This window comes from Anopheles arabiensis, chromosome 3, assembly GCF_016920715.1.
Source record: "Anopheles arabiensis isolate DONGOLA chromosome 3, AaraD3, whole genome shotgun sequence".
NCBI classification, from domain to species: Eukaryota; Metazoa; Arthropoda; class Insecta; order Diptera; family Culicidae; genus Anopheles; species Anopheles arabiensis.
The window spans coordinates 68,926,437-68,944,502 of NC_053518.1; the positions used below are offsets into that span (position 1 = coordinate 68,926,437).

Below are 18,066 nucleotides of genomic sequence, written 5' to 3' on the forward strand. Positions count from 1 at the left end.
ACGTGCTGTTTTTTTTTCGTGTGGAGAGGTTGTGGAGTGAAGAAGGATGAAAGGACGATGAGGACGCATTTAATAATTGGAAAATATGCGAGAGCGCATCGGCAGCAGCTAATCGGTTTCGTTACTGACTGAGCATTTGAGTTACTTAAAGGGTAAGGGGAAATATAAATGGGAATTAGGGCAATAATGATGGAATGAAAAGGTAATGAACCAGTTATGAAAAGAAATAGTTAGAATAGTTAGATGAATTAATAATCAGGGAATATCATGGAAAATGTAAGAAATCATGAACAATCATGAAGAAGTCCTTTGTGATTAAAATAATCAAAAAAAAAATAATAATAAAAATGTTAATAAATGGAGCAAGAATGTTTTTGGAACAGTATAAGAGGACAAAAGAAAAAAAAAGAACAATAAGTTTTGTACAATATTATAATCAAATGTGTTACAGGAAGTCTTCTTGATCAAAGCTTCTTAAATGAAATAAAGTATTAAAAAAGAACTAAATCACTTTTACACCCATCGAAGCACCCTTTTCTGTTTCGTAATCTTCAAGTTGCCCGGAAAGGAAACGCCTTTTAACCCAGTCGCCTTTGCACATTTGGAACCGAAAGCCGAATGCCAATTGCAACAGCAGCAGCAGCTGCTGCAATTGCACACATAGAAAAGAAAGCAAACGCATAATAGTCCCATCGCGCTGCAGTCGCGACGAGTAAGATGCATCCTGGGAAAGTCGTCCTTACTCCCAGCACAATAATTATATTATTACGCTTTTCAAGCACGAACGGTTCGTCGTCGTCGTCGTCGTGCTGGTTCGTTTTTGAATACGATAAGGGGAGCCCGATGGTGCTCCAATGTAGAAGAGAAGAGTGGTGAGGAGTGCAGGACAGGAGGACGTGTGGAGTCATTCGAACCATTGGATTCGGGTCCTTGTTGGGGAAATGCTGTTGCTGAGTTCTCGATTGGTGAGTCCGAGCGAAGTCGTTGATGGTGAGTGACTTTTGAATTTGTATGTCTCTAAAACATAGTTTTTTGTTAGCATTTTGTTGAAAACATGGTTTTCTATTGACCTTTAAATAAACGCTAATTATTACTTTCGTAAACGATATATTTGATGTCGTTCTTTCAAAATGAAATAAATCTTAAATTCCTATTAACCCAGCATCCAGACGGCACTCACGCGACGAACTCACTCGTTCGCACCAGCCACTCGGGTAAGGTATCCTGCTGGGAATACACGAGCGCATCATAGGCTAGGTCGGCTAGCCGTTTCCATTGGGGAGCAATCCGCGTTTTTGAAGGTCGGTCTCATCTGGAGCGGACACACGGAGGTGGAGCAAAACGGCGCTTTTTGTTGGGAGCACACACACGAGCAGCCAGTTGCAGTCACCGAAGCATTGCAAGGAAAGGACTAGCGACGACGACGACACGAACGCGTGTGTGTGTGTATGTGTACACCATGGTACGACACCGATCGGTAGACCGACCGGGACCGCGCTAGGGCCGCCAGTTTATCGCGGTGTACCAGCGTGTAAAGACCTAGCCCATCGACCCATTAGTAACCCAGGGGCGTCGATGCTGTCAAGTGGCACTTGAAACCGATTAAAGCTTGCACCCGGGGGTGGTCAGAAAAGTGGCGACGAGCTAGAAGAAGAAGAAGAAGAAGAAGAAGAATATCACTGCAACAAGATTGTCCTGAGGGAGGAAGCAGCCTTTGTACACTCGTAAAAAAGGCTTTTGTTAGTGTGTATGTGTGTGTATGTTTGTGGGTGAGAGTGTGCGCGAGTGAGTAAACGATCGTACAGGAGCACGCGACAGCAATACGATTCAGATCGTTGCTAAGAAAAGCTTAAAGTAATCGTTAGGAGTAGGTAAAATCCAACCGCGGACATCCCTTTGAAGAGCTTAACAGGACCAGCAAGACAGCAAGAACGATCGCAGGGTCGATTAAGTTGTAACCATTTTCCGTTCTCCAGTTTCTGCTTAGTTCCCGAATAATCCCCACACCCCGTCGCAACAGGGTTTGATGCTCACTTAAGTGTTTAAAAATGGTTGTGAACTAGTTGTTAAACCTTTCCCCACATCACAAGCAGACGCATAAGTGTCACGTTAATCCCCCTTAACCCACATATACTCAAAGTTAGAGTTAGTCAGAGAGGCAAAACACCAGAAAAACCATCAACCAACAACGATTATATACGATTATACCGATCGTAGTCGATCTTCATAATCTCACAATAGACTCTAGTGTACAGCAATACAGAAGAAAAAATGAAGCCCGTATGTGTGCGTGTGTTTGTGTGAGTAAGTGTATAGTTGTGTTTGTGCGTGTGTGTGTGTGTGTTTGTGGAAACCTTTTAGGGAAGCAAATATTCGCAGCAGTTATTAATAGCTGCCTTTTAGTCCCTTAATCCTGCGTTAGTGCATTAACAGAGTCTACCTTCAGGCGCACAGAACACAGAAAAGGGTAATTGCATACTTTCACAGCCTCTCGTTTGGGGATTTGTCTGGGAACTTTTAAAAAAACCGAGGCTGTCTGTACATTTCCTTCCATTTCGAGTGCTTATCGCGGTGGTTGAGTGTTTGAAAGCGTGTGAGCGGCGTTTTATATCGCACATGAATTTGTACGGCACGTGTGGCGCTGTCATAATACTGTGTGCATCTGTCGTACCGCTGTAACAAGCTTCCTTTCCCCCGCAAACGGGAGGCTCTTTTGCGCTAAAAGCGCAAAACAAGAAAACCCCAAGCCCCCTCGATTGTACCCTGTGAACCTTCCAACCTTTCCGGGCCACGATAGCTGACACAATCTTCCGGTACCGGTCGTCGTCGTTGTGATACAGCTGGCACCGACGCTTCTTAGCCTGCTCAGCCAGACGGAAAAGGGGTGAAACACACTGCACAGTGCAAAGAACAAAGGCAAGCTGGTGAGAAGAAGGAAAAACAACGAACGGGGTAAACAATTGTCAAAGCAAAAGCTCACCCACTCGATGTTCTGGTTCAACATGTTCACTCGCTAAAATTATCAAAACAGCATCTCAAACCTCCGTGGAAGACGCGAGGTGCAAAAGGACACACTGCGTGCCTCAGTAGAGTAAAAAAAAGAGGACACAGCAAAACAGCGTGCAAGGAAAGACACACACATACACGGGTAGCATGTTTTTCATTTCACCGCCTGCTCACGGGTGTGGAAAAACGACAGGCAACCTACGGCAGCAGCAGCAGCAGCACCAGGAACAACGGTCGTGATTCCGGGGATTCCCTGTTCCGTCCTACCAGCTGGCGTGAACCCGTCCTGTTTTTCGGGTGGGAGTTTTTCCAACACACTCGCACACACACGCGCGCGTGGAAAAATGTGTCCCAACGCAGACAGGCGTGAAAAGCACCGGGCAAGGGATGCTCTCGATGTCGTGCTCGAGGTGGCATAGAGCGGGTGACTTGTTGGGAGTGGAAAAAAAGGGAACGCAATAGAGCCGACGTATTTGCTCCCGCTACAGGACGCCTTTCTAATCGGGTAAAATATCTCCCTTCTTTCCGGCAGCCGCCAGTGCGCGAGGTCAAACGAGCATAACCTTTACCGGGAGTTGCACTACACACTACACACTACGTGTGCCGTTCGGCGCATTCAGCTTACCCAACGCTGCCAACGCTGAACTTTGGACCGTTTTGGCTCAGCGCGTTAAACACGTAATAATTTCCTTGGACGCGCAGGCGGACGTCTTTGCAGTGCAGAACGGTGTGAAGCACGTGCCGATAGTTCCGTAGCAAGAAGTCGAGCCCTCGGGGCGGCACCAGGCACACTCGCTCTTCGAACTTCGAACCTTTGCAGACGAACGGTAGCAGTCGTGCTGCTGCGTGCTAGATCGGCAGCCGGACGGCAGGGAGAGGGAGTAAAAAACACCAATTTTTGGGGCAAAGGAAGGAAGCGTTTCCCGCACACTTGTGAAGTGAAAATTGCAGTGAAGTGGAAAACGGTGTCCACCGTCCGCAGCAAGACGCGGTCAAGTGCGAGCGCCAGAAGCCAGTTGGAAAACAGTGTGAAGTCAAGAGGATAGAAGGCCTGCGTGAAGTGTCGTTGTTGGTTGAAGCACCTTTCCCCGCAAAGGTGGTACCAGAACGGACTGTTTTCCTTCTTCGTTGCATCGCGTTCGCTCGCTCGGAAGGTAAGTGATATTGGGATCTTCCCTGCGCTTCTTTTTTGTTTGTGCTCGCCCAAAACGACACCCAAGTATACACCCGAGAAGGTGTCCCAAAGTTGATTCGTTTTTCATTTGGTGGTGTTTTTTTCTTCTAGTTGCAAAGTTTTTTTTATCCATTTTCCCACTTCTTTTTTTTTCTGTTCCCGAGTTTTGGGTTAACTCCGTACAAGTAGGGTGCAGAGTAAACACAGCGTCGCCGGAATGGGAGAGGGAGGATAAAATTAGGTGACAGAGCTGTTGGATTTTCCACGCTGCACGGTGTGATTTGTTGGTGTCGCTTTTCGCTTCGGTTCGCCCTACCGGAATGAGGGATTTCCGGGATTTGATAGAAGGTTTATTGGAGTCATTTCGAAGCTTGCTTTCTTTCGCTTTCGCCCTCTCGTGTTCCGTGCGTTTGGTTTGGGGGGATCAAAGTTGATTCTGTTTATCTAGTCGCTGGCGGTGTCTCATGGTGAGGATTTCTGTGCAAACATAAAGATACTTAGAAGCTCTTGTAGTGGATCTCGTTTGCGATAATCTGCTTCTGTTTGGTGTGTATGTGAGTGTTTGACAATGTTGCAAACGGGAATGAATGGTAATTTAAGGTACTTTTTAAAGCTTTGTTAGATTGCTTTGCGAGTGTAGTACAACACACCACAACAATCGTTTGTTGTGTTGATTGAATGACTTAATGACTGAAGAGTATTAATTTAACTACTTTGAATGTTTAAAACTCATTCATTTTGAAGAAAGTTACTTATTGGAAATGTTATTTTAAAAGAAATTAATCCAATTCAGGAGATTACGTGATGAATTTTAGAGACAAGAAAAGTTCTTGGCATCAAAAAAGTAGAATTTAACCCAAATTTTTATCCAAAATTCAACCTTTTTAAAGAATATTCCATTTTTATTTCAAGTATCATTCCATCTCCAGCCCAAACATCCGCACAACACGTCACTACACCCAGTGGTGCACTTGGAGATAATTAAAATTTTCGGTCACGAACATTTGCAGAGGAAAAATTGGTAAACCTCTACTTCAGACCGAGCAACTATTCCAACACTCTGCAAAATACATCTCTTATAAAAAAGAGGAACTCCGAGGACACTGCCTGTTTCCGTTTGTTCATTTTGAACGTTCGAATGTGCTGCTGTGAGTGTGTGTGCTTGATCGTATCTCAACTGACCAAGCTTTTTCATACCCTTAAAAACTGCTGAAAACTGTCTGACACCGATAAAGAGGCGGATAAATTAGTTCCCTTCTCTTTCGGTGTCTCTGTGTGTGTGTCCAAGTCTGCTGCATGTCACTCATGGATGCACTTTCACCGCAATCGAAACAAAGTCTGACTCCCCCTACCGTCCTTCCTCAACACACCCAATGCTCTGGCCCTTGCACGTTTCCGGTTTGAAACTGTTGAAGTTCACTTTTTCCGGTGGGTTTTTCGGTGGTTCCAACCGAGCTTGTCACAGCCCTGCCACCCTCGAGATTGCAATTGCACCACCAGCAATGTCTCGTTGTTCGCTGCGCTTGACTAGCATAGGAGTAGGCTCTTCTTCTCGTGTCATTGTTTTTTTTTGCATCCGCTGCTGCCACTGCTGCTGCTGTTGACTGGTGTTTGCTTCCTGCACAACGTTCCTACGGCCTAGTTTGACATGGTTTTACTGCTGACGGTGATAATTGTTCACCGCTTATACCACTTTTGCTGATTTTCGAACCGGCGCTGTCACCCAAGCCGACCGACACCGATGGTGGTGACGACGATAATCATGCCGATGGTGCTGATGATAATGATGATGACAAATGGGGTTCGTAGTTTTGGATAGATTGTGAAGGGGGGAGCTGATGAGAGAGTCGGATGATCGAATAAGTTACTTGAAGAGGCCTGCTGCTGGTGCCGAATAGTTGAAATGTTTTTCAAAATGAGCTGAAAAGCATTGTTATCAGTTTCAGTTATATCAAAAGGAGTGTTTAAACTAAATCTGTGACTGAAAGTGTTCAAAAGGCTTATTAAGCGACTATTTTTAAAAACTCTTGTGTAATGTGTTAGCTTTAGATCAAGCAACCAATGATTATTCTTTCTGTGAACCTTCCATACATTAGTTTTACTTAAGCGAAGTCTTAAAAAATCAGAAGTGAAAATCAGTTCATAATGACACATGACACATTTATTGGAATATTTTTGGTACTTGGATATCAATTAAGATCTGTTCAGCAAATTATTAATACAATTTTAGTGCAATCCAATAAAATTAATACATCTTTTGTAAATTATTTTCAATAACTCAACTTATTTTGGTTGGGAATTTTGTTTTGTGTTCGTAATGTATGAAGAATATGATGTGAACTATTATAAACTTCAGAATCTTTCACATTAAGTCAGCAGGTCTTAATTCTGATATAAAGGTGCTGCTCTTGTTTATGAAGCTTAATAAGAGATCCATTGCTTAGGCGGACCGGTGGTCTATCGTATATCTGCGCTGGCTTCTGCAAGGCCAGACGTTTGATCAATTCCCACAGAAAACTAGTGATCCTCCGTTAGCAGTGATTTGTTTTTCTGACTGCGTGGTTTAAATAAGTCAAACATAGAGAATCCTTATATTATAGATAATAATTTCTATGTTTAGGACTTACCTCAAGAAAGTCATTCTTAATTAGTGGCTTAAACACAATATGGGTTTGAATGGCATCTGACAGCTGTAAACCATGAACTTTGAAATAATACTAATATCGAGTCTAAAATTCCTATAAAGACATCTTATCCATGCATTTTCCTGCAAGCGTAGTACATCTTCATAGTGATCAAGTCCAACAAAGACCCATAAACAATAGCGCTCACTAGCTGGGGACGTAAACTGGAAAATCCCCTTAAGCTTCCAGCTGCAAACTCTCGAAACAAACTCCAAAAACACCCGATAACAATGATTTAAATCGCGTCAAACAGCAGTGATAAAATCAAAAGTTGTCCAAGTCGAGCAGTGGAGAAAAGTTCGTCTCCTGCTCTGCGCGCTGAAACAAAATAATCCTTCAAGAAAGCGCACAAAAACACTTCACCGGATTTGTGGTGACGAAAAGAAAAAAATACGCTTCTCTTTCTCTCTCTCCAGAAGCTCAAAAATCACTTTTTCACCGACTTCCGGACAACGCTGCACACGCTCCGGATGGGAGCTGCCTTGGCTTCGCACAAGGAGCAAAAATAACTTAATTAAAAGACACGCGAACAGACAGGGACGGCACAGTTGGTCAACGAAGGTACTGGTGGTGTCATCGCCTGAAGGCGTGTCACCACTAGCGAAGGAATCCTCTGGCCAACGCTAGTCCTCAGACCGGTGGTTTACCATTTGTGCCATTCTTGGCAGCCCTTTGGTAGCCTCCCGTTTCCGCTCCATTCCAGTTTTCCGCTCCAGTGGCCAGTGGTTCCGGATTGCATCCAGTTTCTTCCGTTCAGTTCTTCTCAGTGTGTGTGACAAAACCCTTCTGCTTTGGCTTTCTTTCGGGTTGATTTTCGTTCGCCTTTTTCTTTCCTTTTCCTTTTCATTTTGCAACCGTCACACAAATTAAGCTACCGACAAACTGCATTGTACTGCACCGGTTCTGGCTTTTGTGTGGGGCAGAAATTCAATAATTATGCCAAACGGAAGGAAAAAGTTTTCCACCTCCACCTCGTTCAAGCCAGCTCCTTCCGGATGGCGATGGACTGGAGTGCAATTTTTCTTGGTCACCGTGTTGAGAGAAGCGTCTTTTTTTTTCATTCCGTTCTGTCCCTTTCGACGGCAAACGCGCGAGGGAAGAGTAGCAGAGTGTTAAATCAACCCACAGTACAGCTCGCGGGCAATTCTTATTTCCCTTGCAAATTTTGTATCCCTTTTTGGGGAGGTTGTGTGTGTGTGTGTGTGTGTGTGTGTGTGTGTGTGTGTGTGTGTGTGTAGTGGGTGCTAGTGCGAGCGAGGTTAGTATGCAGCAACGTTGCTGCGGTGTTGAAATTGTCGTTTTCGTCCTTGATTGGCCGGAGGACTCATACTTCCGCGCCAGAAAGGAAGGAAGGATACAGAGTGGAAAATCTTTTTTCAGGGTTTTGCAAGTAGGGCTTCGCGGTGTACGATTGTCCGTAAGGTTTCGCTGGTAGTTGAAGTCGGCTGCGAAGTTCCAGTGTTTAAAAATGCCTTTCCTTCCTGGCGTAAGAGCTTTGCGCTTTTGCACACGCGGTGTACGCGGCGCAAGATTGAAGCGTTGCAGCATATCGCATGACTAATCGGATACTCTGAATGGCTGAGAGAGCTCAAATTGGATTTGAGTTTTGGCTGGAAAATATAATTTGTAAATGTTGATAAATAGCTTACATGCAGTATGGAAAAAAGGTATCTTGATTGAATATAACTTTCAATACTTGCATAAGTTCACTACTTCTATAAAGCACAGCAAAGTACAAAAAAAAACTACTTTTTTGCATACATTCTTTCTCCAAACGCATCTGGCGTCCGAAAATATATTCCTTGTCACAAATATCCATTTCCCGACACCGGCCCGAGGACTTCTCCTTCTGCAAGTGATTTTGCATAAATGAATGAGCGAATGAGCCCGGAACGGAAAGCAGATGCCTAGCAGCGAAGCAGATCTCTCGCTGTCGCTTGCGATGCCGGGGAAGAAGAAGAAAAAAAGGCATGCTACTCCACCGTCAGCAATTGCAAATGAAAATGAGAAGGCAAATGAACGGTAAATATGAATGCATCGTTTCCCTGGGAAGCATTTGAATTTCTTCATAGTCAGAGCGATAAACGTGAACGGAAAAAGGGAAGTGCAAAGACAAGAACAGCGAGCTTATCCTTTTTTTTGCTGGACGAGCTGCTTGCTGGTGCACGGTGAAATGGATTCGATTTTGTGACAATTTGTTAGACGGAAACCGTGCAGCCAGTACGTACCAGCCAGCTTTCGAGCTCGATGGATGGATTGGAGAATATTAATTATGTTAAGGTTCTCGATCGGCTTTTCCGTTGTCACAGTTTTGATGTTCCCTTTTCTCCGCTCTCTGCTAAAATTTGTTCTACTAAGCCGATAGAAGTATGCAAATTCCTTGCAAATCCGGTTTGATGCTCTGGCTGCATGAAGGGAAGGGATGAAGTGTTTAATTTGGAGTTCCATTTGCAGTTTTCGTCGCTGTGCAAATGGAATATTTTTGGATAGATTAGAGACGGAGAGTTGAGCTTGAAGTTTTGTGTGTGGTTTTGAAATTCCTACGGGAATGTTGAGTTTTTCGGGAAAGAATTTCGGGACGTTACTTATGCAAACGCATCAAAAAGAGTCTTGATATTAGTCGTAGTGGAAAATAATGTTCTATTTATTGCTTCTAGGGTAACTGTACCAGTATTCGGCAGTGTACCTGTTTTTGGCAGGATAACTAAACACGTGAAATTACGCAAAAATGCGTTGGAAATAGTCTCCATACATTTTTTTAAAATAGAGATATAGTCATTTGGTATTCATAGTTAGTTAGTCATATTCATTCATTAGTTCGGCAGGTTTCATTACCAGAGAACTAGAGCACTTAAACCATGAAAGTATGGTTTTTATGAAAGCTTCTATGGTTGCAGAATTTATTCTAGCCCGCTAGGAAGATTCAAACACGAAAAACAAATAATTGTTCACTTTAAATGCTGCCGAAAATAGATACACGGTAAATGTGGATTTTTTACAGATCAATGTTGTGGGCTCCCGCCGAAACTTTGATATTTCGGCACAATAACACACTTTTGATTTTACTGCACATTCATTTATAACTTGATCAGAACACTACATTGCGTTTGTCGACACATACAACCACACTTTTTGTATCAAATTTCACCAATTTCATTATATATAATCTAATAACTTGAGAGAAAAATATTAATTTGTGAGCCAGTCGGAGCCGTACTCTACAGCCGTCAGGCAGTCTCATTTCTCCAATGCCTACTATGTTTGTAACTAAAATCAAAGAGACTGTAAAAACTGCCAGCAAAATGACCAAAATGGGCAACATGAAATTAATAATTTAAGTGTTTTTTTAACACGCTTTTAGGTGTGTAAAACTGTTTTAAACATTTTTGTCTGCCTATTTGCATTAATTAAAACATTTACCGGCCTGGTGGTACATTTACCCTAGTTCCAATACTGGTTTTTAGACGAAGAGCGAATGAAGCATCATCCACATCCTTAGTATGTAAGTGGAGCAAAGTCTTAAAAAAACCCACAATACCAAGTAGGCTGCATACACACGAAAAGGCACAACTTCATTTCCAATCCCAGCAACCTACACAATAGCCCAAAATTTCGCCCCAAAGAAAAGTTGTTTGTTCATTAGCAGTTCGTTAACAGCTTCCCAACGCGAATTTCCCATTCCATCCAACCGAAAAGAAAAAAAAACACACAACGATGGAGATTGATAGCTTCACCGAGCTGGTGCCGCTGCTGTCCAACTTCTGGCGCACCATCCCGGCCGCCCAGCAGCTCAAGCTCGAGAGCTCGCTGACGCTGCTGAAGCAAGATCACCAGCTGGGCCAGCTTTACTTTCTCGGCCGGCTGGAGGCCCATTCGGTCGCATACCTGCTCGCGTTCGGCACGCCCGGGCTGGATGTGTTCCGGGAGCGAAAGTTTTACTACAGCCGGAACGCGGTCGACTGGATACTGCTGCTCGAGCCGACCGATTGGACCGAAGAGTGGAGCCGACTGTGGGGAGAATTTACCGGAAACGCGTCGTTCGCGTTCAAAATGCGCTCGCTGGCGGCGGGCAGTGCCGGTGTGGTGGTGCGCGAACAGGATCGGCTCTGGTACGTGATCCATGCGATTCTGCGGGAGGCGGCCGGTGTACCGCGCGGCGCCCTGCGCATGTCAACCGAACGGGACGTGGTGCTGAACCCGTTCTTCCAGGGGTTGACGCGCGCGGAGATGGTGCAGCTGGCCAACTATCAACACTTTCGGCGACCGGAGCGGCCGGCGGAGGAGAATCTGCGCGGCCGGAAGGAGTGCGATCTTTCGTTCGACGTGTTCGATCGGCTGGAGGTGGATGTGCTGCCGGAGGGCAAAAGTTTCACCATGCGGTTGGACGATTCCGGGCGGCTGGTGGTGTGGAGTTCGCTGCACTGGCTGGGGCTGGAATTTTTCCACAAAGCGGACAGCAACGTGTACGGGTTCTTTTACCAGGGCGATGGGCGTAAAAATTGGGATCTTCCATTTATGGTAGAGGTGTAAATGGATGAAAGACTAAATAAGAAACACGATCCTTTAGAAAAACATTAAACGTGCTGTTGTCTTGGCTATGGTTTGTGTCTTGGCTAAGGATGCTACAGTTTCACCGAACGCCCGCCAGGGTGCGCTGCAATCGTTCGTATCGTTTCTTCCCCGTACCGAACGGCAGCAGGCACTCAACGCACGAGCCGAACAGCCACGAATTTTCCTTCCACCGCTTGGTCTGCGTTTTCTTTCCGACAGTTTCCGAGTGAAGTGGTGTTTTTTTGGTTCAATTCTCCTCTCGTATACGTATGTGGAGTGAGTCGCGTGGGGTTGGCAGTGGGAGGAGCTTTAATGGTTGAAGGCGAAACCCATCACGCGGCACGGCGCAGGGTAAGGTAATCGTACACAATATTGCACCGCTAGCGCTAGCGACGAAAGCCACTTCAACTGGGTAATAAGTTCTATTTTGCAGCAAAATTAAACTCGCTAGTGGAAACCCGTGGTGGCTTTGTCAATGTGGCTTGGGGAAAAAAAGATGAAAATTTAAAAATGATTTAAAAAAACATGTCCATAAACAGGTGAGCATGTTGGGGACATTTGGGGTTGCCAAAAACTGCACATGTAAGCGAATGATTGCTGAAAATGTGGAGGAAAAGAAAGATTTGAGCGAGCACCGAGTAGTGTTTGTTTGTGACGAGGCTAAAGTGGTTGAAGTGCATGGAGATAAAGTCATTGAGCATGAGTAAATACTACAGTGCAAAATTTTCCAGTTGTTGAATTTTTTTTATAAGATTTGTTGTGATAAGTATTTTGAATAATAACAAAATATTAATTTCAAATTTGTTCTCAGAATGTAAGCAAAAGGAAAAAATATTTAAAAGATGAAATAACATACAACAAATCAGAAACATATAGCAAAAATACAAGAAAACATTAAAAAAAGAAAGATAAAGACGAAAATATCATATTAAACAGTATAAGACAATTTCCGAAAAACAACAAAATATATAATATACAAATAATTACTAAAATCATTGTTAAAAGAAAGAAATGAAAATAACTGTGGCTCAAAATGAAAAAGAAATGAAATGCAAAGTGAAAAAAACTTACAAAAACATGACAAAAATAAGCAATCAGAACTACAATCAAATAACGACACTTTAACAACATCCAAAAATAACTTAAATGAGCAACACATATTGTTTAAACAAAAAACATCTAAACATTTTCGCTTGTCTGTTTGCAGTACACCGGATCAATGACAGTGAAATAGCAAACAGCACACAGTGTGCAAAGCACACAAAGCACATCAGCATTAAAAAAAAGATGCGTCACAAAAAAGCATCGCGAACCATGGTGGTGAAGAATAACTATGCCTGCCACATTGCAGCCAAATTTGCATCTCGATATTGCAGCAGGACAAATTGATGAAAATAGGGACGCAACGAGAACGCAAAAAAAGAAGTGACAAAAAGGGATGGAAAAAACCTCTCCGAAACAAAACGGACACTAACCAACCAACAAGCGAGCTTTTTCGTTAACGTTCACAGCAACCGTTTAGCTTTCCTATTGTTTTGATCGTACCAGCCGTCTGATTTTTCTTTCCTATTGGAATCGGCTTTTTTTCTCATTGTCCTGTACTCTGTTGCTGCTACTGCGTTATCTGTTTTCACGTGTGTGTCGCTCTTCGCCCCTATCGTCGCCCGCTCGTCGTTCGTCTTCTGGGTTGTTATTGTTGGCAAGGGCAACATGAATGTTTCACACGAAAGGTTGCTGCGAAATGTGCTTCCCCATTCGGATGCGCTGCGCTGTTTGAGGTTTGCAAAATGTGGCTGCGTTGGGTTGGGAGGGAAAATTTGAAATTCCGTCGCTCGAGGACACACGTGAATGTTGAATGCCAAATTGCAATCGATTGCGCGAGCGTGTGTGGGACCTGGCGCACTGGGGTTTTGGGAAGTGGAAACTGTTTGGCCTATTTGCGCCACATTCTAACCCCTAAACGGTCGAACTGTATCAGGATCATCATCATCATCATCGTCACCATTCACCACCAGTTATCGCCTCCACCGGTGCACCCATGCCCGACAAAAGGACAATAGAGCTGTGCACCAGCAGTGGGCGATTCATTGGGGAGAAATATAAGTTCGAAGTTCAGCATGTGTGATTTTTACGGTAACGGTTATGGATGGGATAAAGCGGAAAGGCTGCCTGGTTGGTCCCGTGTCCCGGGGTGATATTGTAGAATTTAGTCAATTTCCCCGCTGTGTGTGACCCCACTGCCTGTTTAGACGTTTGCGCAGGTTGCGCCCGGGATAGGTTGGCCACACAGCACACCAGATACGGGCGGAGATAAAAAGCGCACCAGCAAAATAAAATCGAATTGCAACCCGGCAGGCATATGTTAGTTTCGTTTCGTTGCGTCCTGACCCGTCTGTTGTCCCGCTGTTGAGTGGTGGATGCATCGTGCAGTGTGACTGTGAATGCGGATACTTTATTGATAATGACAGTTCGATTGCAGCTGGCCTGTTAATTTGGGCACATGTATGGCACGAGTGCATCCGGGGGACGTTGTCTGGTTTAGGGCTGTAGGCTACAGAGTTAGAATAGATGTGAAAAGTATGCCTTATTTGGAAATGCTCGCATGGGGAGATAATATACTATGAGCGGAGATTATAGAATAGCTCTTTAGAACATTGTATCTCTCAAATATATTAATGTTCAAAAAAATAAAGCACTATTCAGCTTTGGAAAGAAAGACATTATAACTGTTGGCGCAAGCTAAGAACAAGTAATGATAATGAATAAAGTAGGAAATATAAAAATAAAACCTATTATAAAATAGTAAAGTAAATAAAGAGGACAAGGAACAAGTAATAAAACATACACAGACATAACTACATGAAGCATTCAAATGTAAAACAAAGAAAGTAAAGGATACTATGAAAAAGATCAATAAAAATATGCAAAGGAAATGCAACAATGCAATGTTAAAATAATATGAGATACGAATAATCAAATGCTTGAATTCTGTGCTAGACAAAACATGAAATGAATACAGAAAGATAAAATTATAGCTTTGCAAAGAAAATTTTTATAATTGTTGGCGCTAGCTAAGAACAAGTAAAGATAATTAATCAAATAAGAAATATAAAAAAAACCTATTAGAAAATAGTAAAATAAAACAAACAAAGAGGACAAGGAACAAGTAATAAGACATACAACTACATGAAGCAATAAAATGTAAAACAAAGAAAAGAACAGAAACTATGAGAAAGATCGTGAACAATATGAAAATCAAATGCAAAAATGCAATATTAAAATAATATAAACTACAAATAATCGAATGCTTGAATTCTGTGTAAGGCAAAACATGAAATGAATATAAAAAGGTAAAATTATAGCTTTGAAAAGAATGGAATTAAAATAAATCTTATAAATTTCATAGAAGCAGTAACAATGCACAGAAGTTTTCACATTCAAGTGATACCTCGAACGAAGCTTCCCCAAGCTAACCTTATCTTACCCGAACCATACCTGTCCGCTTCCGGCCAAGGTGCTCCGGTGCTGCGGAGCGAAGAATGATTGCTTTCGCTATTGCTACATCGACCAACTCTTCAGCAAACTATGTCAGATACAATTCTTTAAATCTTCCATCTCAGCCCCAAGTGTAGCTTCTTCCCCACGCTAGTGCTTCAACGATACCGAAGCAACGAACGACTGGAGTCGATAAATATCGTGCTTTCTTTGCGCTGCCGGACTATTGTAGCGGACAGAAGAGGTTGACTTTGGCTACCAACAATTATCCCTGCCCGGCCTGCAGCAAGCAGCAAGTTGGCTGAATAAACGAAGATACTTTACCACTGCTCGCAAAAATGGTGGCGGTGGTGTTGGTGGTGGCGGCGATACTTGGCCGTTGGTTGCATTATTTCCTCGAGTTCGATCTTCGAGCACGACTGGAGCTGGATTCGATTTTACCCTTGGATTGGCGCCTGGCGTAAAAGCTGAAGTGAGAGAGAGTGCAGGAAGAAAGCGAAACCGGCGTGCAAAGACTGGAGCTGCAGTACGGAATCCGATTCGTGCGCGATACTTCATTGAATGGGCAGTCGTCCAGGCAGGCAGCAGTGTGTCCTGTGCAATGCGATGACTTCGTTCGTCCTCGCCGGCAGATAAGGGGATAAGCTCTTCTCTGTGTGTGTTTCTTGTTTTCTTCTGCTCTGTTCTGTTTCTCTGCTGTACCGTCTTCCTGTTCTACAAGTGTAAAAGACCGGAAAACCCTCCCACGAAGGTTTCAAGGTGATGAAACATGGCGTGGCGGTGTCGGGCACTCGGGCTGTATTGTGTATGTCCCATGCCCCATCCTGGAGCGGTTGGAGCGCAACAAAAGAAAGCTGGAGAGATAAATTGCACTAGCCGGAGCGTGTTTTTGCAAGGAAATCATTAAGAACTTTAATCTTTTCATCTACCGCCCGCGCTCGCTGCAATGGGGGTTTACCTGTCATTGCTTTGCCCGGTGGCCGTGGAAGTGAAGTCTACCAGCACCGGGACCAGATCCTGGTTTGCAGCAAACGACGCACCGAAGACGACAATGAATAGCTGAACTTCCACTTGGAGCGGGAGAGGTTTTTGTGCCCTCCCCCCCCCCCCCCCAGGAAGATGGAAAGTGATCTTTGTCATTGCAGGGGACCTCTTAGTTCATCGTCGGCCGCCAGCTCCAAACCGCTTCCAACAGCCATTACGGTCATTTCAAGCTCTTAACGGAGGCGCTATATCTCGAAATGTGTGGACAGTAGTTTAGCAAACTGTAAGGAGTGTGCGTGTGAGTGGAAGGATGGGAAGGGAAATGTGAAATCGGGAAACAATCATGCTGCCCGGATCTGGAAGACGGGGTACATGCAGCGTGCTCTATTGTTACCTATTCCCCATCCCTTTGCAGGAGGAAAGGAAGGCGGCGCGCAAACGATTGCGGATTTTGAGGCAATATCCAATCCATTTCGATTATCGTCATCGGGTGTGTACGGTCGACCGTGGAGCTGGTGCAATTCTTTCGACTCTTCCGGTTGAATCACAACACAACAGCAATCAGCTTGGGGGGAGGGAGGAGTAAGCATTCTATTCTATCGAAAAAGTTTTGCTGCTCCAACTTTGCGCTCCAAACCAAGAAGAGCAGGAGGGTACAACATTTCAGCAGTTTTATGATTGGGAAATTTATTTGTATGATTGAGTGGACACGAATGCGACCGAGCAATGTGTGGAGCAATGTCGAAACAGATTAACATTGTTCCGTTTGGAGGGGGAAGTGTCATTCTACTGGAAGGATTGAAAACTACGCTTTGTAGTTGTTTAAATTTCAACCTCAAGTCCAGTTATTTCCTGATCATTTGAAACTACTTTGAGCCAATGCCAATGCAGCTCTTTATTTTAAAATAAATTAAATTATAGCCTCAAGTTTCTTTATCCAAACATCTGCTTCAAGAAAATTGAACATCCATTGTACAACTTTTATTAAACCAGCAGCGAATAAACAAACAAAAAAACAACCTCTCAACGACATTATTCATTCCACTGCGTCGAGCTTTCAATAATGCCTGTTTGGGTAAATGCTCTCCGCCGTCTCCCAACTCAGCGAACACAATATACTTCAGTTAGGAAAGTTTTATCTCTCGGCAGACGCTTTTGTTCGGGACCAATTTTCATCGCTAGCCCCATAGACTTCTTAAAAAAAATAGCTCCCTTCCACTTTTAATACTATTGCTCGCCTTTGCGCCATCTGTTTCCCGTCGTGAAAGAAACGGCTCAAAAGAAAATCAGCGCCATCACCAGGATCCAGGATCATCCCGAGCGAAAGCGATCTTATCGTGCGCGTTTCTTCCCCTGCTCGGTGTCTCATTTAAACTGATGTTGTAAAAGTTTTTCCAATAATAATCACTAGCTGTTAAGAAGTTAGCTACCGTCCCGTGCCCTTGTTCGACCAAGTTAATGACAATGTTGAACGCTGCAGGGACGCATGGGAGCATGTGTTCGATGGCTGAGTAGGAAGATGGCGTTCTTTTACTTGCTCGAACCGATCGAACGATAATTGAACTGAAAGGAGGTGAAGATGAAAAGAGAAGAAAAAAAAATCCTCAATTGTTGTATGATGTCGCTCTGCAATTTTGAATCGAGTTTTGTTAAACTCTTTCCATTACATGCTTGCAACAAAGGACGCTTTTTCCTCTGTTTCAAAATCATAAAAGCACATCACGATGCTCATCCAAACGTCGCATTGGATGGAAAAAGCGCTCCCGTTTGTGGGAAATTGTGGCCCCAAAAAACCGCCTCCCAGCGCACATTGTGCTCGTCCCTGTTACCATTTGGAGCCCGAATTTTGTCACTGTTTCCCATTGGAGGAAGCTTTTGAAAATGCAAATTTTGAACCGCTCCATGGGCTGGCAGGGATGTACGATGCATGCTGGACGCTCTGCTCAGAGGAAAAGGAAAACCCGCCTGGAACGGTCGGACCGGGGGCTGGGTGCTAAATTATTCGCATTGAAATCAAAATAAATCGTCCCGCATTCACGGCACTGTGCGCACTGATGTAACTGTCGAGTGGGGGAAGCATAAAAGAGGGTGGGGAAGGACATGTCGAATGGGAGGGAAAGTGACCGGCATGAGCCAGGTCCGGTAATTATTTAAAATTACTTCAATCAAATA

General features: G+C 43.9%; 2 protein-coding genes across 2 annotated transcripts in view; both read left to right on the top strand.

Annotated features, from left to right (window-relative positions):
• Positions 1–845: 845 nt before the first annotated feature.
• Positions 846–18,066, top strand: part of LOC120903644 (teneurin-m) — a 520,615-nt gene continuing 503,394 nt past the window's right edge. The window contains exons 1-3 of the mRNA XM_040313191.1: positions 846–990; positions 1,163–2,467; positions 3,539–4,160. The gene's annotated coding sequence lies outside the window, so the exon portion shown is untranslated. The remainder of the gene's footprint in view (positions 991–1,162; positions 2,468–3,538; positions 4,161–18,066) is intronic.
• On the top strand, positions 10,421–11,443 carry LOC120903645 (radial spoke head protein 9 homolog). The gene has a single exon (XM_040313198.1). The coding sequence runs from the start codon at positions 10,579–10,581 to the stop codon at positions 11,392–11,394; it is 816 nt and encodes a 271-aa protein (XP_040169132.1). The 5' UTR covers positions 10,421–10,578; the 3' UTR covers positions 11,395–11,443.

Bases quoted from the DNA above. Each gene is read 5' to 3' on its own strand.
- LOC120903645 (XM_040313198.1), top strand. From the start codon at position 10,579: ATGGAGATTGATAGCTTCACCGAGCTGGTGCCGCTGCTGTCCAACTTC.